We start from the raw sequence: 18,477 nt of genomic DNA on the forward strand, positions 1-18,477 counted from the left end.
TCCCACTGGCACACACAGTGGTCTGCTGGTGTGGAAGGCACCAGTGTGTCATATTATGAGGCTGACAGCTCAGACACAAAAAGACCAAGCAATTGGGATCCCCCAGCCATGGTCATTTCTGGCCCAGCAATGCCCACCTAGAAACACACCTCGATGGAGGAGAAGGATGAAAACATAGGAGTGTGGTCCTCATGGCAGGGGGCTGCATGCAACTGGCTGGGTTAGACACATGGGGCAGACCAGCTGCTCAGCCCATAATAGCCTGGTGGGTGGCATTACCACACACACACGCTATACAACCATGACAACACCACACATACAAATGGCCAACATAACTGTGGGTAACATCTGCTTTCATTTTAACTCTTTCATCAAAATGATTTAACAACAAAGCCAGAGTGACCAGAGGATCCAGTGGCCTGGGACTCACTGTCTTAATTGCACTCACTCCTTTAGTGGGTACTCTGGCCTCCAGGCCACACAGCCCTGTCCAAGTCTCAGGACCTTCCTCAAGCTTTAACCAGGCTCAGGAGGGCAGACTGCGGCCTGTATGCAAGCTCAGCAACAAACCCTTGCCAGGTTGCAGGCCTAACATTCCATTCACCTCAGTTACAGAGTTAACTGGAGGTGAGCGTCGAACTCCCCTCCCCCGCTCTCACTGTGCCCCATCATTTCCTTTTCCTCCCTGGCCACAAGCAGAACTCACAGCCACCAAGACTTCCTCTCTGGGCTGAGTTCTCAACTGCAGTAGCAGCAAGCAGACCAGCACGCAAACGGTAAAAGGCGTGCACTGTGGAAGATTCCCTTTGCATGCCTCACACTCAACAGTCCGATCATCAGATGTTGGGGGCCTAGCTGGTCTGTTCTGGGCCCTGGAATTGCACCCTCCAGATTTTCTGATCCTGCACAGCTGCACGCACCTTGTCCCTGACTCTCTGTAATCTGTCAGGGCCAAGGAGTAGAGGTTTCCCTGGTCTCCAGGAGCTCTGGCTGGTGAATGGCAGGCAGAGCCCAGGATAGAGGGACAGGGCAGAGACCTGACCACTGTGTTACCATGCTTGGATACCATGCAGAAAACAGCAGCCACTTCCACTACATACACCCTACCCATGGGGTACCAGTTTTCTTTTTTTCTTTTTTTAAGATTTTACTTATTTTATTGGAAAAGCAGATGTACAGAGAGGAGGAAAAACAGAGAGGAAGATCTTCTGTCCGATGATTCACTCCCCAAGTGGCCACAAAAGCTGGTGCTGCGCCAATCCGAAGCCAGGAGCCAAGAACTTCTTCCAGGTCTCTCACGCAGGTGCAAGGTCTCAAGGCTCGTCCTCGTCTGCTTTCCCAGGCCACAGCAGGGAGCTGGATGGGAAGTGGAGCAGCAGGGATTAGGATCAGAACCAGCGACTATATGGGATCCCAGCGCATTCAAGGCAAGGACCTTAACCATTACACTATCACGCTGGGCCTTGGATACCAGTTTTCTTGATGGCCTCCAACAGCCTTCACTTGCTCCTGGCAACAGAGGTACCAAACTCAGCAGCACCCATGAGCTTTCCTGTAGGCAGAACCATTCCTGAAATGGGGCGGGCAGGGGCCTGGCCCAGTGGCCTGGTGGCTAAAGTCCTCGCCTTGAATGCGCCGCGATCCCAAATTGGCACTGGTTCTAATCTTGGCAGCCCTGCTTACCATTCAACTCCCTGCATGTGGCCTGGGAAAGCAGTCAAGGACAGCCCAAAACCTTGGGACCCCACACTCATGTGGGAGACCCAGAAGAGCTCCTGGCTCCTGGCTTCATATCAGCGCAGCACCGGCCGTTGTGGTCACTTGGGAAGTACATCATCGGACGGAAGATCTTCCTCTCTGTCTCATCTCCTCTCTATATATCTGACTTTGCAATAAAAATAAATCTTAAATCTTAAAAAAGAAAAAGGAAAAAAATGGGGTGGGCCAAAGAACCCAGTAAGAGCTACTACTGTCAGCCAACTGACAATCAACCCACACTTGGGGACACCCCAGGGCCTCTTGGTATCTGTACCACATCACTGGCCTATTCAGACCCTGGAAACACCCAGTTCTTTTCCACAGGGACAGTAGTCAGGGCCCCGTAATTGTCTGATTCCGTAATCACCCAATGATGTCCATCTTGCAAGCCACCAATGCAGTCTGCACTTATAAATAAGCCACCAGCTGCTTCTGAGTCTTGCCGTCTTCTGGTGACTAAGTCAAGGACACTGGCCCCACGAGCTTGGGACTACTGAAGGGGAAGCGACAGGTGTGTCCAGAGACAGCACTGTGGTGCCTGTGCTGTGAGCACGGAACTGCTGTGGGGAGGTGGGGTGGGGAGAGGGGACACTCAGGGCTGAAGGGCAAGGCCTCCAAGGAGCGGATGTGAGGAGGCTGAGCCCTGTGGGCCAGCAGGGCAGATGAGAGTGCCTATTATAGAAAAACACTTAGCAGAGGCCAGCCAGCAGAGGGTAGGGGTCACTGGAGGAGCCCACCACGGGATCAAGCCAGTAACGGGCCAGTAGAGCCACCCTGTTAGCCCAGGACGCAGAGAACAGCTACTTGAGCCTGCCTGGTGGGACAGCCCCTTTCCGCCAGACAGGGCCACAGAGCGCCCACAGCTGCTCACATTTCACTATGGTGCATGCTGGGGTCTCCAGCCTCAAAACCACCCTGGGATCAGGCACGTGATTCCATCCCAACAGCCAGATGCAGAACCACCTGGGCTCTCACCTAAGCAGAGGTGGGCCAGCCTTGCAGTGGAGCTTATCCGACTCTCAAACAGCCTAAGGCCTGGGTGTCCTTTCTGTGCAACAGCCAGAGAAGTGTGACCATGTCCGTTCTAACCACATGAGAGAAATGCAAAAACCACAAACCGGCAGGGCTGCAGAGGTTCAGATGCCATCTGACATAGGATGCATTAACCCAGGGGGAATGTGTTATCTATAGCGCCCACTAGATGAGCATCTTCTGGAGTAAGCCCATCCGGATGCTCACTGGGCCCACGGAAGCAGGCAACAGCTCTAACTCCTGGCCCAGCTGAGGCACCTCTGAGTCAGACCACATCCTCCTCTTGAGCACTCAGTCTGGGGAAGAAGTGACCTGCAGGACACCACACCCAGCTACCCCAAGGCTTCTGTGGTCACAGGGTGGGCTCTGGACACAGAGCAATATTACGCTTATGTAATACCCTGGGGCCAGCTGAAGCATGCAGCAAGAAACGGACCGAAGGCGGGGCCAGGCTACATCTTGGGTCTCTGATCTCACGTGGGTTACTCTGTCCACTTGACCTGTGTGCAGTGTTGCAGCGAGTCCCCAGGTCATTCCATGGGCTGCCCAGGGCCAGGGCCTCCATACTCCAGGGAAGGGCTCTGGGGAGCAGGAAGAACATGCCCTAACCTGCAGAAGGCAAGATGCACTTCCCAGCCTGCCTTGCAGCAGGACTCAATACCCACACAAGAGACTCAGAATGAGGAGTGGTGACCCAAGGGGAGGGGACAGATTTCTCTCTGGTGGCAGCCACAGCAGATGGATCCAAGATCAACTCCAGGGCACAGGGCCAGCAGAGCAAGCTGTAGTGCCTGCTACACGAAGGCATTTCCTCATCAAGCCATTTTTCATTCATCCTGTGAAATGTCAGCTTCTTTCTGGTTAGGCACTTCTAAGCTTAGAACACACACCCCCCTCTCTGTATTTCTTCTAAAACCAGCCAGAGAGGATTTCTGTTGCATGCCAACAAATATCCTTAATAACAAAGCTTATGCAGCACCTCACAGGCTTCAAGTCACCTCATGTTCCACAGCTTATGCGACCTGAGAGACCACGGGATCCAGGGAGGGTGAAGGGCCTGATGCCCACTTTAAAAAATCAAGAAGCTGGCCTGATAGCCTAGTGGCTAAATCCTTGCTTTGCATGCACCAGGATCCCATGAATGTCAGTCCATGTCCCAGTTGTTCCACTTCCCATCCAGCTCCCTTGCTTGTGGCCTAGGAAGGCAGTAGAGGATGGCCCAAAGCCTTGGGATCCTGCACCCACATGGGAGACTCGGAGGAGGCTCCTGGCTTCAGATCAGTTCAGCTCTGACTATTGTGGCCACTTGCAGAGTGAACCGGCAATGGAAGAGCTTTCTCTCTATCTCTCCTTCTCTCTATAAATTTGAATTTCCAAAGCAAATAAATAAATCTTAAAAAAACAAAATCGGGGCCCAGCACGATAGCATAGTTGGTAAAGTCCTCACCTTGAACTTGCCAGGATCCCATATGGGTGCCAGTTCTAATCCCTGCGGCCCTGCTTTCCCATCCAGCTCCATGATTGTGGCCTGGGAAGGCAGTCAACGACGGCCCAAAGCCTTGGGACCCTGAACCTGTGTGGGAGACCCGGAGGAAGCTACTGGCTCCTGGCTTCGGATTGGATCAGCACCGGCCTCTGTGGCCGCTTGGGGATTGAATCATTGAATGGGAGATCTTCCTCTCTGTCTCTCCTCCTCTTTATATATCTTTCAAATAAAAATAAATAAATCTTTTTAAAAAATCAAGAATCCAGAATTCTGAACCTCCTAGCATCTGCTCTTAGTCTTCTCAAATGATCATCAACAATCAAACCAAGATCTTTACTTGGCCTAAGGTCTTCTTCCAATCCCTCCAACCTCACCCAGAGCTGAATATAACACGCATGGGTATCTGTTTGAAAAGCAGAACCTGGGGGTCAGGGGTGAGCATTTTGACACAGTGGGTTAAAGCCTCTGCCTGGATCACTGGCAGCCCATGTGAGCACTGGTTTTGGGTCCCAACTGCTCCATTTCCAACCCAGTTCCCTGCTCCTGCGCCTCAGACAGCAACAGTGGCCCAAGTTCTTGCATAGATCTTTACTCTTCAATTTCCAGACAAGTCAGAGGTTTACACAGCAACATAATGTGCTGAAGCTCCTAGGAGATCAGGAGCTATTTTAACCTCTGATCAGCTGCTTCTTGAAGCATCACAGTCTGAGAGGTAAGGATAACACAGTTGTCTCCTCTCTCATGTGAGCTCCAAGTGATGAAATCCCAAATAAAACCAAATGAGACGCAAGTGGCACATTTATTTGCGGGAGAAAATACAGCTCCAACTGGGTCATAATACTCACCTGCACACTCTTCCTTGGGAGGCAACGTGTCTTTCTTTTATTCACATGCTCAGCTGAGAGACTGAGAGCAGAACCACCGGAGGCACCACGCCCCGCCCCGACACCTGTGCACTAGGGCCTCTGGACGAGCTCCTTTGCTTCTCAGAGCTGTATTTGCCGGGGCATTAGGTACATGATGACAGCCTTATGCAGTGGCCACCACAAAGTAAGTCTTGCATCAGTGGACACCACTCACGGTGACACCGACAGTGGGCACTCCACACTCTGGCCTTGTCTTCATGGTGAGGTTCCCCTCGTGCCTTGTGCCTTCAGAGTGGCCAGTGGTCTCACTCAGGCAAGACCCAGGCCTGGCCAGAAGTAGAGTCCAGACTGGAAGGATGGGACCCATCCTGCCCACATGCAGAGAAACATGAATCCCAGTGGGAACAGGCATGCTGTAGCGTGCAAGGGACAGGGAAATATGAGGGGCCTTCCACACTGGCCTTCCCAAACTAAGATTCATGCCACACCTGCCTGCTCTGCTCTGATTCCGCTTCTGTGTAACACCCTCCTCCTCCCTACCTCCTCCACATCTCCACCCAAGCCCCCTTCAAGCCATGGGATGATGGGGGTGCTGCATCCACCCCAAGCTCAGAAACTCCCTCTTCCATGTAGAGGGAACCTTCCTGGGGCACTTCAGTGTACTGCACTATACCAGATGGCACACAGGGTCAGTTTGAGGTAAGGGTGGGCCTTTCTGACCTCACTCCCTTACACGCTCTATGCCCTGGATAGAAGGAGAGCCAGCGCAGAGCCCAACCCTGGCCCCGAGTACAGCTCAGCGAGGCCAGGACTCACTGTCACCCCTGTACCAGGGCCAGGGCAGGAAAGCTGTCTCCACCAAGGACTGTCTTGGCCCAAATCAGACACAGGTGCTTTTTCTTCAGGATTCAAATTACCCTGCAAGCAACCTGGCCAGTACCTTGCCTGCAAAACAATGGGGAGGATGGGGAGGGCCTGTCCTTGAAAGGACAAAGGTTTGCACTGCAGCCACTCATGCTGCCTCTAGACAGAGGACTCTTCAGAGCACTGAATCAAAACAGTGCGGCTTTACTCCCCACAGGGAGGCGTTGCCACAGCAACAGGTTTTCCCGTCGGAATTCCAACCAGAGCACAGCTGCTGCTTCCTCCTCAACAGATCCAGGAACGCAGGAGTCAGAATTACGGAAAGGCTCCAAAGGCAGGAAAGCCACAGTGAAGTGGGCCACAGCCAGCCCTGTCCTGTGACGCCCCATCTCTGAACACCTGGCTAGGTAGGGCACAGTCCCTACCAGCTGTGCAGGGGGGAGGGGACAAGGAGGTGGTACTTGTGAGAGTGGAGTTTTGTAGGTGTGATGGTGGGGGTGTAGGTGTGGACTGGGGATCCTGTGGGATGCTGAGGGTACAGAGGGCATGGGTGTGGCTTCAGGATGGAGATGCCACTAGGCTGCTGTTGAAGGTTTACAGGGAGGTGTATCGGTGTGTACTGGAAGATATCCTTGGTGCAACGAAATGAAACCTGGGCCCTACAAACAACACATTATAGGGACTATTTTTCAATTCTTTATTATAGTATTTCACTTCATACTACCCACCATCCTGGACCAAATGCTGCAGGGGTCAACAGAAAGTTAACAACCAATATGCACTGCCCACATCTAGGACAAATGACCCGGAGAACAGGCCTATTTCTAGCCAGAACACTGGGGTCAGCTGGCCCACACCATGGTCAGAGTCTGCAAGGCAAGCCAGGGGACATGCTGGGGGCTGGCTCAGCAGGTCCTTGAAAATCCTCCTGGTGCACAGCTCAAAGTCACAAGACATGGCATACCCAGTACCATGCCACCTAGGGAATGTCTGAAGGTCATATTAAAATAAGTCTGGGCCAGCTTTGTGGCATGGTGAATTAGGCTACCACCTTGTGATGCCACTATCCTACAGGATAAGACTCAATTCCAGTCTGCTACATCAGTGAGACACCCAACTATTCGGGCCATCCCTGCTTCCTCGCAGGGCGCTTATCGGCAGGAAGGGGCTGGAATCAGAAGCAGAGAGGAGGCACTCAAATATGGCATCTGGGCATCCCAAGCATCTTCACTACTGTTCCAAATGCCTGCCCCAAACTCATACTTTCAATCCCGTTTTTTGTTTGTTTTTTCATTATTTATCTGCTCTATGAACTAGCAATTCTACTCCTAGACATAACCCCAGTAGGTATGCATACATACAAGCCACATACAAGACTGGACATCACAGCACAAACTATAATAATTCCAGCCTGAACATCCACGGCAGCACGAAGACAAAGGGGCCCATTCTAACAGAGCAAGAGTGTGCAGCAGTCACAACAGACTAAATGCCACATTCAACAACTCAAATTCAAGCAAGGAGTGGAGGAAGCTAGATGCAAGACTGGACTCTTACATAATGTGGAATTCTATCAGAAAAGGTTCAGAAGCAAGGAAACCCAACCTGGGACCCTGGAAGTTTAAAGGAGGTGTGCATGTGTATACACACACACACACACACACACACACACACACCCGTGTAGGGGGGCAGAGGGCAATTCTGGGGAGTCACGACATTTCCTGGTCTGAGTGATCGCAAGAGTATGTTTACAAAGATCTGTACTGAGCTGATTCATGCAACTTTCTACATAATATACTTCAAAAAGAATGTTTTCTTAGGGCCAAGCATGGTAGCCTAGTGGCTAAAGTCCTCGCCTTGCATGCACCGGGATCCCATATGGACACCGGTTCTAATCTTGACAGCTCCACTTCCCATTAACCTCCCTGTTTGTGGCCTGGGAAGCCAGCTGAGACCCCATCAAAAGAATCTTATAACCGAATGACAGGGCCCAGCACAGCAGGTTAGTGGCTAAAGTCCTCGCCTTGCAAGCACTGGGATCCTATATCGTTGCGGGTTCTAATCCTGGCTGCTCCATTTCCTATCCCACTCCCTGCTTGTGGCCTGGGAAAGCAGTCCAGGACTGTACAAAGCCTTGGGACTCTGCACCCATGTGGGAGACATGGAAGAAGGTCCTGGCTCCCGGCTTCGGTTCAGCTCAGCTCCAGCTACTGCAGCCACTTGGGGAGTGAATCAATGGATAGAAGATCTGCCTCTCTTTCTGTAAATCTGCCTTTCCAACGAAAATAAACAAAACAGCTTTCGGCTTGTGATTCCGGCTTTCTGTTAATGCAGGAAGGCAGCAGTGATGGCTCAAGTGATGGGGTTGCTGCCACCCACACGGGAGTCCTGGACTGAGTTGTCAGCTCCCACCTTCAACCCCTCCAACTGTGGCAGACAAATGAGGAACAAATCAGTGGATGGAGCGCTCTTCCTTCCTGTTGAATATTTAAAAATGTATAGTTTTTTTAGATTTATTAGTTTTTAAATTTTTATTTGCAAAGTCAGATATGCAGAGAGGAGGAGAGACAAAAAGTAAGATCTTCCATCTGATAATTCACTCTCCAAGTGGTTGCAACGGCCAGAGCTGAGCCAAGCCAAAGCCAGGAGCCAGGAGCCTCTTCCGGGTGTCCCCCGCAGGTACAGGGTCCCAAGGCTTTGGGCTGTCCTCGACTGCTTTCCTGGGTCAGAAGCAGGGAGCTGGATGGGGAGCAAAGCTGCCAGGATTAGAACTGGCACCCATATGGGATCCCCGCGCACACAAGGCAAGGATTTTAGCCGCTAGGCTATCGCATCTGGCCCAAATACATAAAATTTTAACAGAGAAGTACAGCCCAGAGGACTGTTAGGAGAGAAACGCTCCAAAAAGAGGTCCATCTCAGGGGAGCCCCAAGTCCAGCAGAAGGAATCTGGCTGCTTGGACACCAAGAGGGAGGGAGCACACCCCTGACCTCCACAACCTCCTAGTCACACAAGGTCACACAAAACTGTTGTGTTGCAAAAGCTCATGGGAAGATTAAAACTCCAAGATTCCTTTGCTTTTCAATTCCCTGCTCTCCCTCCCTCTCTTCCTGCATCATGAGCTCCTGGGATAGTCAGTTACATCTTGTAAAACCGCAGAAGTCACTCAAACAACAAAGAAGAACCTTGTCTTGCAACTGCCTACAGCTCTGAGCTGCACGAAGGATGCTCTGGCCACTGCAGGTGAGCTAAATAGAAAGATCCAGAAAAGCCAAGCATGTGTCAGATGGGATCCTGCCCTCTGAGGAAACTTCAAGCAGGCTGTTTCTCCCCAGCATATCAGACCAAGTTGAGTGAATGTCTCCTAGCATGCACTGAGGTGGGATTCCCCCCTCTGCCCTCTAGGAAGAACCCACAGAACTCAGAGTGCAGGAGGTGAGTGTGCAGTGCCCACCTCCAGGAGAGCAACCAGGGCAAAGGAAAGAGTGAGGGACAGATCCTACGTGACTGTGTATGGTTCCTTGCTCCTCTAGATCGTCTGCAAAATAAAGTGGTCCTCACAGGAGGAAAACCAGAGGCAGAAGGAATAAATGTACACTGCAGCTTCCAACTCTCTCTCCCTCCTGTACACCCCATCTTTCTCTCTCTCCCTCTTGCACATCCTACCTCTCATTCTCCCTTCTGCACATCCCACCTCTCTCTCTTCCTGAGTCAGCTTCCCTGTGTCCACCTTTCACCTGCACAAGTGTAAGCTCAGGGACATGAAGACCCTAGTCCGAGTTAGCTGAGGAGCAGCACACAGTTGAGAGGAACCACAGAGAAGCAGGTGGAGGTCAGCACACTCACAAGTGCTGGCGCAGCTCTCAGAGGTGGCGCAAGTGCAGAGAGGGCAGGGGTAGGCAAGCCCTCGGAAGATGTGGAGAGAGCTGGTGCTGGGCAGCTGCAGCAGCACTGCCAGCATCAACACGTTGGCAAGCCCAGTGAGCCAAGCCACAAAGGCACTGCCTCAGCCTGCTCCCACCTTTCCTGACAGCATCAGTGGGCGTCACAATCGAGACCCAGAAGAGGCTTCATTCACAGTGCGGCTGTGGCTGCCATGCTTCACCTCAATGTGGCTGGCCAAGACCCCACTGGCACCATCCCCTCCCACACACTTCCTGGAAACATCTGGACCAAGCTCACCTCCCACTTTGTCTTGCCAAAACCTACTTCCAGTCCTTACCTGACTTCTCTTAGTGCAGGTCCTCCCTCCCCTCCTGCCAGGTCAAATGCTCTCTGCCAATGCTTCCAACCTGTAACTGCCTGCAGGCTGAGTCTCAGCTGTGTAAACTCTGTTCCCACATCACAGCTCCTAGTTTTAACACCCAACTCTGGCTTCTGAGTCCAGCTTCCTGCTAAGGCATACCTTGGGAGGCAATCAGGCCAGCTTAGGTCCCTGCCACCCATATGGGAGACCTAGACCTGAGTTCCCAGTTCTGAGCTTTGGCCATGCCCAGCCCTGCCCCAGCTGTCAAGGCATTTGGGGAGTAAACAAGCAAACTGGGAATCTCTGTCTCTCACATTACTTAAAAATAAGATAAAACAAATTCCACTGCCAGCAGCTTCATCCAGCCCCAGGGCTTCAAATCCCACCCACAGTCCTCCTCCCACACAGATGTCTGCTTGACATCCGACAATGCTCTCAGACTACAGCATGGTAGAGCAAGCCTCCTGAGCTCCCACTAAAAAGCCACTTTCCCCTGGACCTCACTGTCTCAGGCACAGGCACTTTCCTGCACCAAGCTATCCATCCGTCAGGACATCCTGCATCCCTCTGTGCTATGCTACTGCAGCAGCTTCTACCTACCTCCATGAAGCCAGAGCAGGGGTTGCCACCACCCTGAGCCCCCAACCTCCACTCAGGCTACCACCTTCACCCCACCTGCCACTGTTTACTACCCCTGCAGGGTTCTCTCTATGGTAAGAGCTCAGTTTGGAAGCCTAGTCTGAGTCTTGGCATCTTAAACCTCCACTACAACCACCCAAAGCTCCCCCTCCAAGAGGTCTTAGCCTGGCGCCTTGGTGTGGCCCCTCCTCCACCTAAATTCCTGACATTCCCTGTCTTACACTATACATCCAGCCTCTTCCCACAGAAGTCCCTGGGGGCAAGAAAGCATCCCTATCCCCAGGGACACTGCTGCCCAGTGGACACTTGTTTAGGCGTGGCTGTAGAGTTCCTGTGGCAAGCATGGGCAGCTGTACTCCAGAAGATGCCAAGGAGTAACCAGAGACTTCCAGTAAATGCAGTCGCAGACCCCCGTGGGGAGTGCAAAATCCACCAGATGCCTGGGCTGAGACACTGGAGCAGAGAGGAGGTCTGGGGTCTCCCCAGATGATCCCAATGCAGGGGCAAGTCTGAGTCCTGAATTCATCAGCACCTTTATCTTACAGAGACAAGTCACAGCCAGCAGACAGATGACTCCACTCAGTGTTATTGCGGGTCACTGACAGGTGTCTGTGTCGGCAGTTCCAAATCTCCCAACCACAGCAATCTCCCTCTCACTGCCTCTAAGTCCCTGGGTCCTGAGAGCCCAGGGGAAGCCAGGCCCTAGGAAGAACGAGAACACCTCCACTGCCCCCATCCCATTTTAGCTGTGGCTCTGAAAGCCATGTTCTTTGTAATCTAACATTTTGCCCTAAAAATGAACTTCATCTAAGAATTTGGGCTAGTATGAGCAAGCTAGAGCCTGCTCCACCCACTGTCACTCAATAGAGCATGCCACCCCTACACTTCCAAGGGGGTGAGGAAGCAAGGGCAGACACCCTGTGTGGAGCAAGAAGGAGCAAGTTCTTCAGAGACGCGCTGTGCATAAGGTGGTCACAAGACACATCTGGCTGAAATTAGGTAAAATGTCACATGAGCCACACTTCCGGTCCTCCAAAGGCTACATGGCTCATAGTACACCAGGCAGATAGCAAAATACTCCCCCTGCACAAAGATCTTTTTTTTTTAGGATTTATTTATTTTTATTGGAAAGGCAGATCAGAGAGGAGAGACACAGAAAGATCTTCCATCTGCTGGTTCACTCCCTAAGTGGCCACAACAGCCAGAGCTGATCCAATTCGAAGCCAGAAGCCTGGAGCCAGGAGCTTCCTCTGGGTCTCCCACTCGGGTGGCAGGGTCCCACGGCTTAGAGTCATCCTCCACTGCCTTCCCAGGCCATAAGCAGGGGGCTGGATAGGAGGTGGAACCGTCAGAATGCAAGCAGGCACCCATATGGGATCCTGGTGTGTGCAAGGTAAGGATTTAATCATTGAGCTATTGCACCAGGCACTGAACAAAGTTTTGAATAGGACTCCTCTCGTTTCTTCCTGGTGAAAACCAGGAATGCCACGGAACTTGCAAGCTGACAGCCAGACCTCATTGGACGTCTCACCAAACCCTTGAGGAGTGGTCGACCGGAGAAGACAGCCAGCCTCCTTCTGTCTCAGGACAGCAAGAGGTAGTCCAATGTAGGCCAAGTGTCTTTGCCAAGTTCATCACTCTGAGAGTCTTCAGTGGCTGCTGAGGAATAAAGGGCCCACAGAAGCTGCCCTGTTGGACAGACACAGAAGCCACAGGCCTTCATCTGCACAACCTCCAAGTGTACTGCTACATGTTCAGCTTAAAATTCTGGGTGAACATCAACAAGCTCAAATACAATGTAGAAAAGTGTGTCCAGGCTGGCTATCCTCCAAGCTGGAAACCAGGCTCCTGCAGAGCCAGGCCACCAAGCCCAGCACTTCCACACAGTGTTCCCGCCCCGGTTACTGCCAGGTGCTTATAGTCAAACCCTCTGTAGCATCTCACTATCACCTGGACACCCCCAAAGCTCCCAACTCCAAACTGCTCCACAGGAATACTCTTTTTCCAGTGACTTCAGCCCATCCTCCACGGCTTCGGCTGCCTCCCCATGCAGCTTCCTGAGGCTACACCTGAACTTCCCAGGAACTGAACCCCAGCAGTCTCGTCTTAATATTGGGTGAATACTGGGTATCATATCTCTTTTCTTTTTAAGACTTATTATATTTATTTGAAAGGCACAGTGACAGAGAGAGAAGAAACCATGAGAGATCTAGCCTCTGATTTCCTCCTCAAATGGTTCCAAAAGCTGGAGCTTGGCCAGGCCAAAGCCTGTCTCCAGTTGGGTCTGCTATGTGGGTAGCAGGGACACAAGTAGTTGGGCTATTTTCTGCTGTTCTCCCAGATGCATTCAGCAGGAAACTGGACTGGAAGCAGACTAAAACCAGTGGAGCACATGGGATGCTGGCACCAGAAGCGGTCTTAACCAGCTCCTGGCTATAGTCTTTCTGCCTGTCACGCTGGACTGACTGACCTGTAGGTTGTTGCTGCCAGTAGTGCTGGATCCTGGACAAAATCTACTATCCTTAGGAGACATCACTTCTCCTTCAGGACCTTGGGCCTCCAACCCCTGAGAGCCTCTTGCCTTGATTCCTCGTGCCATGAATCCATCATGTCAGGTGGGCTGAAAACCTACACAGCTGTACGCCTACACAGCTGTACAACTACAACAGAGGTTTTTCAATTGAACAAGACAAGGTAACAAGGCAACCCCAATTTTGTCTCCTTTTGCCACAATCTCAGGCCTCTGGTGGGACATGGTATCAGTAGATAATGCTATCTGTACTTTGCTGGGGATGGGAGGAGGGGAAGTAAAACTGTAAGGGAGGGCCCTGCACGATAGCTTAGAGGTTAAAGTCCTCGCCTTGCACGCATCAGGATCCCATATAGCCGCTGGTTCTAATCCCTGCGGCCCCGCTTCCCATCCAGCTCCCTGCTTGTGGCCTGGGGAAGCAGTCCAGGACTGCCCAAAGCCTTGGGACCCTGCACCCACTTGGGAGACCTGGAAGAGCTCCTGGCTTCAGATTGGCTCAACACTGGCTGTTGTGGTCACTTAGGGAGTGAATCATCAAACGGAAGATCTTTCTCCCTCTTCTCCTCCTCTTTGTATATCTGACTTTGCAATAAAAAAAGAAATCTTTAAAAAAAAACAGGATCAACAAAAATAATAAATAGATAAATCAGACTTCATCAAAAATAAAACATTATCAGAAAAAGTGAAAAGACAACCCAAGTGATGCGAAAAGAGTTTTCCCAAATCATGAACTTGAGAAGGAATGAAGATCCAGAATATAAAAACTCTACACCAACAAATACAAAAGTCCCAAATAGCCACATTCAAGTGCAGCCAAAGACTCTAAACAGACTTTTCTCCAAAGAGGAAACACGAACGGCCACAAACAAAAAAGATGCTCAACACCATTTATGAAGGAAATAAAATCAAAACTACAATGAAATACTACTTCACACACATTAGGAATACTATAATCTTAAGAAAAAAAAAAAAGAGGAAATAACACATGTTGGGGAGGACAGAACCTTGAACACTTGTGCATCATTGTTGGGAATGAGAAATGGCTCGGCCGCTCCGCAAAGCACAGAAGAGGTTACACCAAAGGTCGAACATTGAATTCCTAAACGATCCAGCAGTTCTACTTCTGGGCACATACTCAAAAGGATTCAAAATACTGGAACAGAATTTGATTTTCCATATTTCAAGCAGCATTGTTCACAATGGCCAGAAAGCAGCCAGCAACCCAACTGTTGATGTTATCAGATGAATGTGACAGTTAAAGGCAGCAGAATGTTATCCAACCCTAAAAAGAAGTGACACCCTGATAACATGGAATGGTCCTGTCAAGTGAGACAGGCAGACACAGCAAGACAAAGCACCCTGTGGTTCAGATTACAGGAACTATGCAGAGCGCTCAGCCGCAGAGGGCCAGGCCACTGGTGCTGGCCAGGGGAAGGGGTTGCTGGCCAGCTCCGGTTTAACGAGAACAGAGTTTTTGTTTGGGATTATGAAGTTCTGGAATCAGACTGTGCTATGGCTATATGACACTGTGGATGTCCTTCACGCCACTCAGTGGTACACTTGTTAAAATAACGACTTTCAAGTCTATTTACCACAGTTATGGCCAGTTTAAAAAGGCAGGTCCTTGGCCCAGTCTGGAGGGCAGAGTTCAACACACAGCTCTGCCTGCTTACTCCAGCTCCCTGTGGACGCTGGAAGGCAGGGGGAACGCCCCAGCTGACTGCATTCCTGCCACCCACCAGGGAGACCTGGACTGATTTCCAGTTCCCAGCTTTGGCTCGGGCCCAGGCTCAGCCACTGCAGGGCTAGGGGAGTGAAACAGCTAGGAAAGTTCTTTGCTTCTGTGTTCCCTGTCCCTCCCCACCCACCGCCAAGACAGCCAGCAACCATCAGACTCTTCTGCCAGCCCACTAGTGGCCAGTTCTGAAGGTCTGGCACAGTTCTTGTCCCCCCAGGAAATCAACTTTAAGGATGCTCTTTTCTCTCGCGTTGGGCCCTCAAACTCAGCCCCAACAGCCGGTGCCCACGATCCAGGCACATGGCACAGGTGGACAAACCACGACACGACAGGATGATACTGTCCTATGGTGCTGGGGGGAGGGAGATAACCGACAAGTCCAACAGGCTGCCATGCAAAAGCAGAAGCCGATCCCGCCAACCTTCCCTGTTACTTCCCCATTTGCTTCCCACTGGACACCAGCCAGCCAGGCCCCAAGGAAAGCAAGAGGCAGACTCACACATGCATTCCCCATTTGCCCCGTCATGGCAGACCTAGATGCTTTCCCATTCTCTGCACAGGGCTGTCACCCTCCAACATGAATCTTCACAGCTTCTACCCGCTAAGCATATCTGGGGACCTTTCATCCTCTTCAAACAACTCCTTGAGAATTTATGTGTAGGGTGTATGGGAGACTAGCACCCCGAGTCACACGCCTCACGGCCCGAAGGTGCAAGGCCGGAGTGAGTGTGCACACAGGTAGTGAACTTCAAGGTTGTCCTTCCTATTTGTTACTTGGAAAGAGGAACAAGGCAGGGATGGACCATGATAGGGTAAATAACCAAACGCTTCTGAATCTGACAAGTGACGGGACTAAGTAGGTTCATCCCCAGAGAAGCAGTACGGCTGAAAACATAAACAAATAAATAAGCGCCTTCTTCTTTCCTTTCCAGACCCCGAAGTGATGGATCTTTGGGGGTTTTTGCAGCCCCTCGCTGTACGGCACAAGACAGGCGGACGGACTGAGGAGATTGCTGAAAAGCCAACCAGGACAAGGAGAAACCGAACCACCCGCCCCACCCAACAAACGAGAAGAAACCCTAGCAACAACCAGCAAGCGAACCGCTAACCCCGGCCCAAACCCCCGAGAACTTCCTCGGCGCATGCGCCAGACTCGATCCGCGGGCGCTGTGCTTTTGCGCCTGCGCCCAGCCGCCCGCACATGCGCACCCGCGGGAGTACGTCCCTAGCCGTCTCGGGCCCTCCTCTCTAGTGGAGCCTGAGCAATGGCAGCTTGAACTACGGGCTTCATTCCGCATGTCTCACCTTGCGTCCGGTTTTCTCCCGAAGGGCTCTCAGCCTTTCCTTTCGCCGCAGGGCCTCTTCCTCTAACCGGCCCACACCGGCCGCTACCGCCGCCATCTTGCCTACGCCCCCTCCTCTTGCGTCGCGCCGCGTCGCACAGGCCTGAGGAAAGTTGAGAGAGTGTCTCGCGGCCAATCCGAGGCTGCGAAGGGCAAGCCGGAAGTCCGAGAAGCCAATCAATGTTTAGTGGCTACAGAAGGGCCCGCCCTCTTTCTCACGGGCGGCTGGTCCACTGAACAGGGTTGCTGGCTGAGGAAAAGAAAAAAAAAAACAAAAACAAAAAACGGATGCTAGGATTTGTTGTTTCCAACGCTCGTCAATGGAAAAAGAGCAAATACAGTCAGACCCGACGGAAGAAAAAGAGCTGACTCCATGTCGGCCTCTCGGAGGGCCCTGGCTCATCCTTGAGCGCTTGTCCGGAATCGTCAGGTTTCCAGAAGTCCTCCTCACCCTCCACTCCGATCCCACCGTGACATGAGGTCAGCCTCTTCCCTCCTCCACGGCTGTCAGTGGTCCCCCGCGCTCCCTGACCAGTACCCTGCGCTCCTGTTGTAGCCCTCCGTCGCTCGCAGAGGAGCTGGATGGCAGGTTCACCTGTGAACCCCCAGCTCCTCCTGGAGGAGAGCAAACCGCAGCAAGACCCAGGAGTCCCCATTCCTACCCCACCCACTGCCCAGCTTAGTAAAAGTGGCTTCGGCTGTAGCTGCAAGTGCTTGGCCATAGGAGCCTGGTTCGCCAGCCAAAACAGGGAGTGTGTTGTGATAAGAGACTTGCGGGGTGTGAGCGAGATTATGCCAAACAAGTCCAAGGTTTATTAAGGAGTCTTTATTAACCAAGTTTGGTGATAACAGGGCCCACTGGGGGAAATAGCAAATCACAAGTCCATTTGGCAATCCAATCGTAACCTCTAAAGGACAAATAGTCATTACCCTAAAGTCCATCCGTTAAGCTGAAGACCTATGTTCCAGCTTCCCTAAGAATATGTTATCCTAAGAGACATGCAATGAATAACCTGGGCACACTTACAAAGCTGCATACATTCACCTTTCCCTGGCCTCTCTGTCCACATTCCACTGCTGCTAGGTCTCACCTCTCCTGGAATTCCCGATAGTACACACATTAGGAATACAAAGCATCTTAGCATTGCTATCATCACTGTAACGCCCAAGCAGTGAACAGAAGGAGAGGAATACAGACACACTAGGGCCATGCTCAGGGACTACCTGTCCTCAGAGTCTGTTTGCAGGAAGCCAGAGAGCAAGCAGGTACTGGGGAGGCCAAGAGTCAGAGTGCCAGAGCGATGGAGCCACAAGATCAAGAGAGCAACCCCCTCCTTATCGCGAGTTTGTGGGGCTTGTGAGGAGAGTGGTTACACAGCAGTGCAATATTTCCCACTCTCAGGTTCCAGGTGATGGTAATGTGAGCCCTACAGGTGGGCAGGAGGGAACACCTGGGGGGGGGAGTGGCTTCCAAGCTTGTGACCCTGAACTAGCTGCCTACCTCACCACAGAGACCACATCAGCTCAAGTCAGGACCGGGGAGAAGGGGGCCCTCAGAGCCACATCCACAGGGCACAGCTCCTCTCTTAGCAAATCTATGCCCACCCTGCCCAGGATCTCCCACATCTGGTTAGTTGCAAGTGACTGCTCATGCCTTCTTGCAACCAGCTCTCACTGTCCACTGACTCCTGCCCCACTGGACTTCACAAACTCAGATCTGCCCAGGCCCTATGGGTGGGTGGAGTGCCCTGCAAGGCCTGGCACCCAGTTTGTGGGTTCTTAGAAGATATCAGCTAGTTCAGAGCTCTGGGGCATGAGGCAGGAGAAGAGGCCAGGCTGAAGGAGCCACCCAGGAAACCGGAGAAGGACCTGGAGAGGGATGGGGGTTTATCTTCTAATGGACTGAAGATTGATCAGCTCCTAGGACCAATGGCCCAGGAAACTGTTTCCCCTTCTCTCGTAACGGAGAACACTT

At 51.9% G+C, this 18,477-nt stretch overlaps 1 protein-coding gene across 1 annotated transcript in view; it reads right to left on the reverse strand.

Annotated features, from left to right (window-relative positions):
- CCDC12 (coiled-coil domain containing 12) overlaps positions 1 to 16,623 on the reverse strand; it is a 39,708-nt gene extending 23,085 nt beyond the window's left edge. Inside the window, exon 1 of the mRNA XM_040994362.1 lies at positions 16,465 to 16,623. Within this exon, the coding sequence (XP_040850296.1) occupies positions 16,465 to 16,560 (96 nt within the window). The 5' untranslated portion in view covers positions 16,561 to 16,623. The remainder of the gene's footprint in view (positions 1 to 16,464) is intronic.
- Between the last annotated feature and the right edge of the window lie 1,854 nt (positions 16,624 to 18,477).

The sequence above is a fragment of the Ochotona curzoniae genome, unplaced genomic scaffold (assembly GCF_017591425.1).
Source record: "Ochotona curzoniae isolate NIBS_2020 unplaced genomic scaffold, NIBS_Ocur_1.0 contig_908, whole genome shotgun sequence".
NCBI classification, from domain to species: domain Eukaryota; kingdom Metazoa; phylum Chordata; class Mammalia; order Lagomorpha; family Ochotonidae; genus Ochotona; species Ochotona curzoniae.